At 40.4% G+C, this 11860-nt stretch overlaps 1 protein-coding gene across 3 annotated transcripts in view; it reads left to right on the forward strand.

The window, feature by feature from the left end:
• The first annotated feature begins 615 nt into the window (after positions 1 to 615).
• FAM135A (family with sequence similarity 135, member A) overlaps positions 616 to 11860 on the forward strand; it is a 69430-nt gene continuing 58185 nt past the window's right edge. For all 3 annotated transcript variants that reach the window (XM_010011558.1, XM_010011557.1, XM_010011559.1), the window contains exon 1: positions 616 to 692. In XM_010011558.1, the coding sequence (XP_010009860.1) occupies positions 616 to 692 (77 nt within the window). The remainder of the gene's footprint in view (positions 693 to 11860) is intronic.

Consider the following 11860-nt stretch of genomic DNA (forward strand, 5'->3'; position numbering starts at 1 on the left):
GTGAAGAATGCAGCGAGAATTAGCACTTCACTACTGACAGAGACTGACTAAAAATGAGCATGTTGTCCTCCCTAGCTCCTGCCTTCCCTCTAGAACCTCTCCATCTAAAGCACTACATGACCTGGTCAGGCACTTTCTCTGTACTGTGTGGCCATGCTGTAATTCAACTGTCTCTGTCCTCACGTCAAGAGTTGAGGCATTGCTGCCTGCACAGTCATTCTGCTTCAGCAAGGGCTGGAAGCAGACCATGCTCTTTTTCTCCTTGTCAGAAGTATTTTTCCCTCTCCAGCCAAGTGCCAGAGCAAATCTGCAGTCTAGAGGTACTGTCAAGTGCCAGGATTGTATTATGCTGATGGTGTGCTCTGATACTCTGATAGCATTTGCTTCCTTCGCAACAAAAACAGAAGTTATTGTGGGCCAGATTTGGTATACGCTATATTCTTGTTTATGCCAGGGCTTGTGTTTTTAAGGAAGCTCTGCAAAATTTTGGATAGTGTTGTCCTTTTTAAGGACCAGATAGGCATTATCCACAGCTTGTGTTCTAAAAAGTTTGTTTTCTGTTTGTTTTCAGTATCTGAGGTGCTGACAAGTTTTGACTTCTTCATCCTCATAAACATGAGTGAAGTTCAGGCTATGGTAGAATTCTCCGTGGAGCTCCACAAATTCTTCAATGTGGATTTGTTTCAAAGAGGGTAGGTAGTACATTCTTTCATACTCTGGTGGATGGCTGATCATGGAAAGACCTTAATGGGTACTGTCATGTAGCATTGCTTCATGTGTTTCTGACTTCTTACAGTAATTTGAGAAATTCTATTCCTTACTGGAAAGGCAAATACTTTCTAGGAATTAAATAATTTGTCCTAAAACTTAAGTTGTAATAGATTAATTTTTTTGTCTAATTGGAGAAGAAGGAAGCCTTTACCCTTTCATATCTTCATTTCTGTGATCCCTTTTGTATGAAATCTGATAGGTGTTTTTTGTGAATCTTTAAAAAATGTTGCTGCCCCAGTTGCCTCAGTTTGGCAATGGAGGACTTGACCAGCTTCTCTTCCTCACACTGTGCTGTGCCTCCGCATTTACAATTACATACTGCCTCATTAGACTCTCCTGACCTCCTCTTAGTCCACCTGGTCTCTGTAGAAGGCTTTTTCACATACCTTTCATTTGATACTACTTGATTGTTACCAGATTACTTTCTAAGGTTCTCCTTTTCTGTGGCCATGTAGGAAATAATCCTGTGTAGTTTATTTTTGAATTATTAAAGATTATTGGTCATCCAGTGTTGTGGTACATTGTCCTTCTGTCAATCTTTTAACAGACTACAGTAAAAATACATATCAATGTCGTAGTTCTTAGGATGTTTGTTTTAGATAAATCTGGTTGAGGCTGTGTCAGTGTTTACAGACAGGAGACAATATATATCAGTGTTGATTTGTGATAGGTCCTTTTTCCAAAGCATCATAGAATAACTTTGCTTAGGAACACTTCAGTAATAAGAAAATTAATTCTTGGTTTTAACCTTGTCCTAATTCAAGGTGCATGTGGGGGTATTGGTTTTGGTAGGGTTGGGTTATTTGCTTGAGCTTGTTGTTTTGTTGTTTGGGGTTTTTTTTTGACAGGGTGAGTTGATGAAGATAAAAGTAACTGGAAGATTTCATTGCTTTAGTATGTACATAGTTCCTTCACCTAGTATTAACCCTTTGAGATGGGTTTTGGAAAGAGGGATATAAAAGGTGAGATTGGGAAGTTGCTCAGGAGAAAGAGGCATATAATACTGTTATAAAACATATCTCAGCTAGCTAGCCTCTATTTTTGCCATGTTACTGTTAGTTTTCATCTGTATTTTATTAAAGCTAGCTTCTCTCTAGATTTGACCTGAAGCTGACGCTGACAGAAGTGATTACCCATTATGCTTGCTACCATTTGCAGTCAAAGTATATGCAACTAAGTCCCCTTTTTAGGGAAAATTGTAATTTCTCTCTTCATTGGAAGAGGAGGGTTAAGGAAGTGTTAAGATATCCGCGAAAACACTGAAATATTCCTTCAACAAAAAGCACAGCCTGTTAAACTGTAGCATTTTTTAATCTGTGAAATTAGTGGGGAAGGAGAGGGTAGAATGTTAACATGGCAGCATGTTAACTCTAATAGAGAAGAGCCTGAAGAGAAGAAAGTGATTTTAGTTGTCTTAATCTTACAGTTCAAATGATTCCTCAGAAATGTAGTTGAGAAGCAAAGCACGGGAGTGTAATCACCAGCGTTCTACTTGATATGTTTCTTTTTAGCTTACTCTTTAAAAGGCAGTAAATTCACAGGGCCAGTTCAGAGAGGTGGAATGCTGACATGGCGAGAAAAGTGACATCAGTAGATACTACCTCTGGTTGCAAGCTAAAACTTTAATCTGGGCAAGGTTCCTTAGAAAGCGATGTTGGGAAGGAGAAGGAGCACCCAGAATCATTTAAAAGACTGAATAATGTGACTAGTGTGATAATTTCTGTCAGTTTAGGTAAGTTCTAGTATTTTTCTAGGGAACTGTCTTTGTTTCTGTTGGAGACAGGATGTAGGATTTACATTGCCAGAGGAGCCCTTGGGTGAAGGATTGAATTGGCAGAAAAGGAAATCTTTAGTTTCATTCTTAGCTTCCTATTTTTGAATTGCTGCAGTGTTTAGCATGGTTTCTCTCACTGAAAGTCAGGTATAGAACTGATTGTATTCTGGGTTTACTTGGGATTGTGTGCATTCAAGCCTGTCCATCTTAGCATGCCTGCCTCATGTTGTTAGAAGAACTGAATTGTGTAAAATAAAATGGCAGCTATTGCAAGTAATCACATCAAACTGATCAAGCTCCTTCTTAAAACTTGGTTGATTTTTATACAGACTGGTTGGTTAGAGAGTAAATCCAGATTCTCACTTGTTCGATTATTTGAGACATCATAATTTCCAGCTTAAATTTCCTTCTGATCAGTTTTAAGTTGTTTTTCTTAACAGCTTTGCATTGTGCTTTGAATGGCTCTGTCAGTGTTCACCCTGATTTATTTTTAAATGTCAGTTTTCTGTCACTTTTATTAAATATGAAATGAATCAGTTTGGTCATTTGAATTTGTGGCACATTCCCCACCCATTTCTGTAGAGTCCACATATTCCAATATCCAATCAAAACCAGTTATCTTTTCCTGAGTTTATAACTAGCTAAAGAAATCTGCCAGCTATTGCTTTCCACTGTAGCATGTTTTCTTAGATCTGTGTCCGTACTGACACTATTGCCAGAAGCAGTTATGACTGTGTTTACACTAACAATTAATTTGGTACTTTAGGAACGAATAACTAGAAGCAGTGTTAATGTCCCTGCATCTGTGTGGTTCCAGGGTTACTTCAGACTAGATTTAATCTCATCCTCTGGACCAGATGTTTTGCATCATAAGTATAGTTTGAAATTGTTCATGCCTGTAGTTGGTCAAGATCTTTTTGTTCCATCCTTCCTCCTCCCTCGGCTGAAGTACATTTTGTGACATGTAGATCAGAGCCTGTGTTTTAGCTTTCTCCAGGAGACATCTAGGTTATAGACATGGAAAGCTCTCAGCGAATTGAACCAGTGTGCAGCAAACCAGGATCATCGGGGAAAGTGCCTCAAACCCACTCTGCTTAGCTAAACCCATCTAAACCCATGAGTAGTGCAGACTCAATTTCATTCCGGATCAAATTTACCTGAAGGGTCCTCTGACAGACCCACTGTAATAACCATGTTATTCTCCTAACTGACCCTTTAAAGCAGACTTTTATTTTCTTTATGTTTGATAACTTTGTAAGCAAAAGAGAAAAAGAGCAGACACTTCATTCTAGTACATGAGACTTGTGTGTATGTGTGGCTTCCTGCTTCTCGTCTAGTTCGAGAAAGGTTGTTCTATGTCTGTGGTGATTCTGAAGGTTAGCTGCTTCTGAAAGTTACACTGTGGCTGTAAGTCACAGAACTATGTAGTACAGTAAAATAATAGTTCAGTTGAATTCTTATCTAACACAGATATTTTCTTACAACTTAAAACTCACCACTTGCTTAGAACCCAACTTGCTCCAGGTAATTGGGCTGATTTATTTTAATCTCTTGTTACATGCAAATAAGACTTCACATATTTTCACTTGTTGAACTAGTGGGCTGTGATGATGAGAATTTTAGCCCAAACAGGGATTGATATGTGAGTATTGTGTGATGAATAAAAGAAATGTAATTGGGACTTCTGAGAATGATGCTCTGAGATAGCAAGGCTTCAGGCTATTTTGTCATCTTAGCTCAGAAAAGCTCCAGTAAGATCTGGGCTTTGTAGTGCTAGCCTTTTATAAATACAAAGGGAAACATAGCATAGCTTGAGTGGGATGTGGACTGCCGAAGTGGCGAATGAGTGGAAAACCGTTTGGATGATTGGGTTTAAAGAGTTGTCAGTGGTGTGAAGTCCGACTTACAGGTGATGACTGGTGGCATCCCTCATGGTCAGTAGTTTAGTGTTTTGATTAACAACCTAGACAGGGTGTCTTCTCAGCAAGTGTTTGAATGATAACAGGTTGCATGGAATGGTTAGATACCCTGGATAAGAGAGCTGTTCTTCGGAGGGTCCAGCCAAACTGGACAACTGGGCTCACAGGAATCTCAATTTAAGGGCTAATGCAAAGTCCTCCAGATGGGGTTGAATAACCCCAAAAGTGAGTACAGGTTGGGGGGCAGCTGACTAGAAAGCACTTTTGCAAAAAAAAGCATGTGAGGGTCCTGGTGGAATACAGGTTAAACATGAGCCAGCAGGGCATTGCGGCCTGTTGCATACCCACCTGTAATAGCCAGAGTGTAGCAGGAGGCATAGTTTGGAAAATCAAAGTCTGCATCCTTCCTGTGTGATGCTGCCTGATTCCCACCAGCAGCTTAGCAGTGCTGTCAGGCTTTATTTCCCACTTGTGCAGTTTTAAAGCCAGGATGCTCATCTTTCCATACTGATTTTCCTCTTTGGAAAAGTTTGCAAAATAGATGCTCGGTGCATGTATGTTTTTTGCAAAAATACTGTCTTGCACGCTTGAGAACTGTCAAGAGGTAAAGGGTTTCTCTGTGATGACAGTTACTGACTAGAGTGTGGGATTTCTGGACACATATGATCAGTTTAATATCACTTTCTGTGCTGGAGATGGGGAAAAATATTTTTTCTTTTTTTTCCTGTTTGTCCTGTATCTTAAGACAAAAGCTGTTTCCTGAAATCATTTTTTGCCACACTGACAAGTACTGTGTCTGTGTCAGTGTGCTTCCCTATTTATAGTTCCATTCGCATGTTGTCTTTACGTCCCTTAGCATAAGGACTCTTCTCTGTTTGCACAACAGGCAGCTAGTTAATATAGTAGGTTTGTTACTGAAAGGCCTATTCTGCCTACTTACAATAATTGTTAATAAGAATAACCTTTTAATACTTTGTGACAGGCTTGTTCCAGGGAGCTGAAATGCAAATCAGTTTATGTAGAACAGATGACAATGTTCTCTTGAAACATTTTCATATGTGCTTGGAACATCGCATGCTTGTTTGTTCTAGTGGTGATGTTAGTGGCTTTAGATGGACAGTTAGAATGTATGATGTCCTAGTAATGTGATTTTGACCTGTCTTTTCCTGGTGTTTAAAAGTGTGTGCAGGTAGGAGGCTGGGGGATACCAGTGGCACCTTTATCACTGGTTGTAACAGAAGTTTGTAGTTTCTTACAACTACTTTCTGCTCTACCTCCTGCCACTGCCTCCTGATGATTATGAATGTTATTGACAATGTTCTTCAAAGACACTACTGTAAGAGCAAGTTGTCTCTTGTCTATTTTTCTGCTGTGGACTGTGGATGCTTATCCTCCACATTTACATACATGTTTTGTATGTGTCAGCATTGTGAACTGAGATACAGATGTATTGAGCATTTCTAAATTCAAACAACTGGTTACTGGAAGTGCCAAGGTACTTTATAGTGTTCGAGTTAAGTTGCAGTGTTCCACCAGTGGGTGATAAATCCTGATGTCTAGCTTAGAATAGTTACGTCTTTCCTTTGGGTAGCAAGAGAAATTTCCTGGTAACCTCAGTTGTGAGAAAATGAGATTTTCATTGCTCTAGAGCACTGTATTGCTTTTTCATCTGTGAAATGGCAAATTAAGTTAAAGAAACAGCTGATGGTTTGTAGTTTAGCAGAGCACACACGTTGCTGGAAGATCTGCTTTGAAAATAGCTTTAGTCTGTTTTCCCTGTCCCTGTGCATTCTTACAATCCCAATGTTAATTTCTTTTTCACTTATCATTTGTTATTTTGTCAGTAATAGCCATGCATACACGTGGCCAAAGCTGGATTTACATGATTTTTAATAGTGATGTCTCCATGTGGTTTTCAGAAACAGAACTTGGTTATTTTGGCTAAGTGTAAATTTGTTGTTAACCCAAGTAGACTATGAATGGTGCAAGTAAAATAAAGTATTAACCATAGCTCGCTATTATAACTGCAGGTTTACATTTGTGTTCGGTACATCTAGTTATCTGTTATTTGACTTTGGTCTGGGTTAAAAAGTTCTTGCAAAAGCATATCAAGAGTTTACATCAGTAATGTAAGAATAATATTAAGTAGCTTCAACAGAAGAGACTTTAGCAGTTTCTAACGTAGACCACCTTTTTTGAGGTATATCATATCTGAAGTTAGGTTATTGGTAAGATTTCAGTAGCACTAAGTTGCTTCTGAACCTAAGTCCTATTGAAAGTTGAAGGAAGAGACTACTGGAAATTCAGCCTTATGGTGTTCATCTGTTCCATAGATTTATGTTTTCTCCATATGCACATACTGATCTATCTCAGCAGCATTGACATTTTATGCTTCCATGTGTGTGGTTGTCTAATGTAGCGTAAAAGAAAATGCACTGAATCAGAGTATGAATTTTTAATGAATCTTACTATGATTACACAATAATTTAATGAGAAATAATGCAATATATGAAAAGTTATCTTTTTTTCTTTTTTTTTTTCTTTCCTGGACCCAGTGGGTTGTCTACATTAGTTTTATAATTTATTAACAAGCAATTAAAATTTGAAGAGTACGCTTTCAGTAGGACCACTTTTCTTCCTCCTGGCTATATCAAGAGTGAAAAAGTTCTGTCCTTAAATAAAGAAGTATCCTCTGCTGATGTTTTGTGTTGTTAGCATATAATCAAATAACAAACTGTTAATCACACAATCTTTAGGTTGGAAGAGACCTCTGGAGATCATATAGTCCAACCCCCCTGCCAAGGCAGGGCCACCTGGAGCAGGTTACACAGGAACGCATCCAAGTGGGTTTTGAATATCTCCAGAGAGGGAGACTCCCCAGGCTCACTTGTTCCGTTTTCTTTTTAATTCATACAGCCCAGTCATACTTTTACTTTCCAACTATGTTTCTGTACGATGCAGCTTTCTGGAAATGTGTGGTGAATTGCCTTCTGACATGTAGCTTATCTTCTGAAATATTGTACTGTGATCTTTACTTAGTGTAATATGGCCTTTACAAGAGGAGAAGAAAGCTGTCAGATTTGCCTAACAGTTGCCAGATGAGCTCTGTTCTTCAGCTTATGGTTTTACAATAATAGAAATAGCAGAAATATGAGTTTAAGGTTTGGGGCTGGGCTGTAAACTCAAGGGAATAAATCTGTCCAGGGGAAAAAAACAAAACAAACCCCAAATACTTTTCTTTTGGTTTTATTTTTCTTTTTTAAAAGTGGACCAGTTTCTCATTCCAATTCAACAGTAGGTGCACACACACAGGTCCTGGTTGCTCTGAGGCAAGAATGGGTAAGACTGGGAATGAGTAGTGGAGAAGTCGTGTTTTAAGTTGGTATTGCTTCAGAAGTTAAAAGTGAATATCATCAAATATCTCATTAGCCCTTCTGATGCAGGATGTCTGAGAATCAGTGACATAGTCTGGTCCCAAAGAGCAATGACAGTTTGAAGTACCTTATGATGGTACTTCAGAATCTTGTCTTTTAAAATAAAAAGCCTTGTATTTGCTAAGTGGAAAATTGAACACTGCTTCTTTTGAGTTAGCTGGGAAATTAAGGCTTTTGAAGTACTCTGCCGTAGCTGTGTGAGTGGAACTGATGACACATGGGAAGGTTGTACTGTGTGCCTTCAGGTATCCAAGTACAATGCCTGTATTAGACTTCCAGCCACACAGGCAAGCTTATCTAGGGATCAGCTGAAGCCATGGTAAATTGGGCTTCTAGTCTGAAGTGCAGAGAATCCTGCCTCCCCCCTCTCCCCCACCACCATGTTAATTCCTAGAAGACTAGCCTCCAGTTTAAGAAATTAAATCAGATCCTGGTTTAGGTATATATTCTGTTACGTAAAGATGATGGTACAGGTGCTTATTTCTTCAGTCATTATCCACAGAGGTATAGCTCACAGATGGTTATTGTAGTTGTCCAGAAGTTATGTTTTATAAAAACTCAGGTGTGTTGGAGTTTCTTCCTACATCATCTTTCTATTGGTTCAAAAAGTATTCCTTAATGTTTATGGGTACTCTTTACATATTCCAGACTTCTCAGATACTGGGTAAGAATTTCAAATCACCTGAATTTTGTTCAGATGTTAGCTCTTAGACCCATTCAGTACTTTTGGAAATTTTAAAATATAGTAACTTTTGCAACTGAAATTGTTACTTTTCAATTGACAATATTTTGTCAGCTCAGAAGTCAAGCTGTCTAACGGCATCCCATACCCTCCAGGCATTGAATTTGGCAACATTCCTTTTTTAAAGAACAAAAAAATGAAGAGCTGAGATGTGTACTTATGCAATCTTAACCTCTTGATGGAGACTGACAGCACTGTGATAGGTGCAGCTGTTTCATGTGACAGCAAGGTTATATGTAACTGTGATACAGCTTATGTCATTTGCCCTCCTTTGAGGACTGTATCTGGGGGGGTGTCTGTGTAATTCCTTCTGTCTTTATTGCAATCGAAGAAAAACATGTCCTGCGTATGCAAGGCCAGGTACCCATTTCACATTGTAAAGTAAAGACTGTTTATCAGCATGCCTTGCCATGAAGTCTGTCAGAAGAAATATGATCAGTGAGTTCTGTTTAGTGAGGGACTAAATGGCAGTGTAAGACAATATTGACTATAAAAGGAGTTTCTCTGGAGAAGGCCCATTCTTTTAAGCTGTAGACAGCTAGCTTCTGCATGTAGTATGAAGGTAGAATGGGAGTAGGTATGAGTTAAGACATCAAAATAATGGTTTCTTGAGTTCATACCCTCTAAATCTGAGTTTTACTGAGTTCAGTATTCTGGAATGGCGTGTAATAGCAAAGTTTTAACTTCGTATGAAATACATGTTTAGTCATTAAAGTTGCCGATTTTGAGTCTTCCTCGTAGGTTAGCACTCTTCTGTGCAGAAGTGTGTAGCTTCTGTGTAGGCTTACACTTCAGACCTGTCCCTGTGTGCTGGTAGCAAAACCCAGAGAAAGCCTATTTATTTGTGCTTGGTTGATATATACAGAAGCAGCAGCAGCAGAAAGGTGATTATGTTCTTTAAGTTAGTTTGCCATCCATTGCTCTCTGAAGGAAGGGGGAGAGAAAAATACTCATTCTGTGTTCCAAAGTTTTGACTGCCTCGTGATACAAGGCAGAAGTTCCTGGTACGGTGTCTTTCTGTGTCTTTCTGCTGCACTTTCATCTGATCATACCTGTATGTATACCTATATCTATGGTCACAAACAGCAATTTACTGGATAATCATATACTCCAGAGAGCATATAGCTTTGTCTGATTATGGAACCAGGCTAAGTCCCATCACCAAACTCAGACTTGCTGCTTCTGCTTTAGTCAGGTTCCCTCTCCAAAATATCGTCCTCTTCCACTCCTTAAACCTCCTGCTGTACTCCACATAAGTGCTGTACTCCGCATAAAGTAACTTCTCAGGGTTTTGGATTTTTCTTTTACCTTATATATAACCTTATAAATGCTGATTCATATTTTAGTGCACGAAGTAGCTTCCAAGCTATTGGAGGAGATCAGACTGAGAAGTAAAAAAAAAAAGGCATGTTATTCACTCGTGCCAATTTCTTTGCTGTGGATGGTTGTGTAACTGCCTGGGCACTGGTTTTGTTGCAGAGAGAGGGTGAGAAAGTTTACCCAGCATGGCCCAGTGTTAGCACCATGAACCTGAATATGTTGTGAAACAGTGTTCTCATCCATGGATCTGTAGTTGGCTTGAGTCAGTAAGACTGTACTTCTGTCATATGTCTGCCGAAAAGTGTGATATGTACGGTTTTCTGTTCTGTTTGCTCTTGAAGTCATGCAGTTCTTTGGTCAGTAGACAGGCTTGCTTTTGCAGCTGTGTAGTCAGAAAGTGGGTTAGGCTGGCAGAAACACTGTGCTAAGTGTCTAGATGTTACAGGTGGGGAGATCAGTTGGATAGCAGCTCCCTGAACAGGATGGTCCTGCTTCAGGTGTATCCTGTGTGCCTGCAGTAGTGCTCTTCTGCCTTACAGCTGGTCAGTTCAGAATGGTTAAGCCAGCAGAAAACAGAATACGATTTAGGTTTATCTCCCTGGTCCACAACAGGATCAGATATTCCATCAGTGCTGGTACAGAAGGAGTATAAATTACACAGGAGGAATGGGATCCCTACTTCTGTCAACTCAGGTTGGCTTAACTGTAATGCTGGACTGTGACCTGAGAGAAATGTCCATAAAAGTTACAGCCTCCATTTTAGGAAGACATCTGTTGCACACGAGAGGCCATTATGTCAGTATGATCTGCTGAGTGAAAGCAGCCCAGAGATAAGGATGGTTTGAAACAAAACGTCTGTTTGATCTTTTGCATTCATCTCAGCTGGCATCCCTGCCCCTAGGATACAGATATACACTAGGTATGTCAGTTCTGATTCCCTAAACACTCCTGTAGAGATACAGAGCTTGCCTGGCAGTGCCTATTTGCAGAGCTTCTGCCTTCCTCGCTGCTGGCTGCTCATGCCTCTGCCCTCTCAGTTGTGCAGGCTGAGCTGCAGTGCTCTCCTGCTCTAAGTTGAGCTGCTGAGTTGGGCCAGTTTGCACAGCTGCTCTGCAAGGGCTGCACTGGTGTCACTGGGGAAGGTACAGTGTACTGCAGCAGAGGGGCAAGAGTGAGTACCTGGGAGAACAGGTCAGAGGAAAAGGGGAAAACAGAACCCCTTAAACTTGATTTCTTGCAAAAATCCTTAGATTGTAAAAGTACAGTCTCATTTTCAAGACATTATTCTTAGTATTTCCTTATTACGAGAAGGGGCAGAATTTCCCAGTTGCCAGCTTGCATGAGTGACAAAGAGAAGGACTCAGACAACTGCAGAAGACAGAGGGACCCACCCCTGATACTTGCTGGGAAAAGGGCCCTAATCACCCCCAGAATGCCAAGGCACTTTTGTAGGTCAGCCCTGAGGGAAGGAGATGTTAGAAAGGCAAGTCTGCAGACAGCCAGAGCAGCAGAGACCCTCAGTTTCCAGTTCCCTGAGGGGAACTTGGGTTCTTCTTTGGTGAGTTTTGTAGAACCCGGCTTTTAGGGAGCAGTACTGAGAGGTCAGCCTCATAAGGGGAACACAGGGTTCAGGTATCCATGCCCATGGAAAGATTGAGGCTCCTCTGTGCATGTATACAGCAAATCATACTGTCACCTTCGCAATCGCTGTCACCCTGGTTAGACACTAGGAAGAAGTTCTTCACTATGAGGGTGGTGAGGCACAGGTTGCCCAAAGAAGCTGTGGCTGTCCCATTCCTGGCAGTGTTCAAAGCCAGGTTGGACGGGGCTTGGAGCAACCTGGTCTAGTGGAAGGTGTCCCTGCCCTTGGCAGGGGGGGGGGGATGGGTGGGCGGTTAGG

Source organism: Nestor notabilis, unplaced genomic scaffold (genome assembly GCF_000696875.1).
Source record: "Nestor notabilis isolate BGI_N333 unplaced genomic scaffold, ASM69687v1 scaffold7553, whole genome shotgun sequence".
NCBI classification, from domain to species: Eukaryota; Metazoa; Chordata; class Aves; order Psittaciformes; family Psittacidae; genus Nestor; species Nestor notabilis.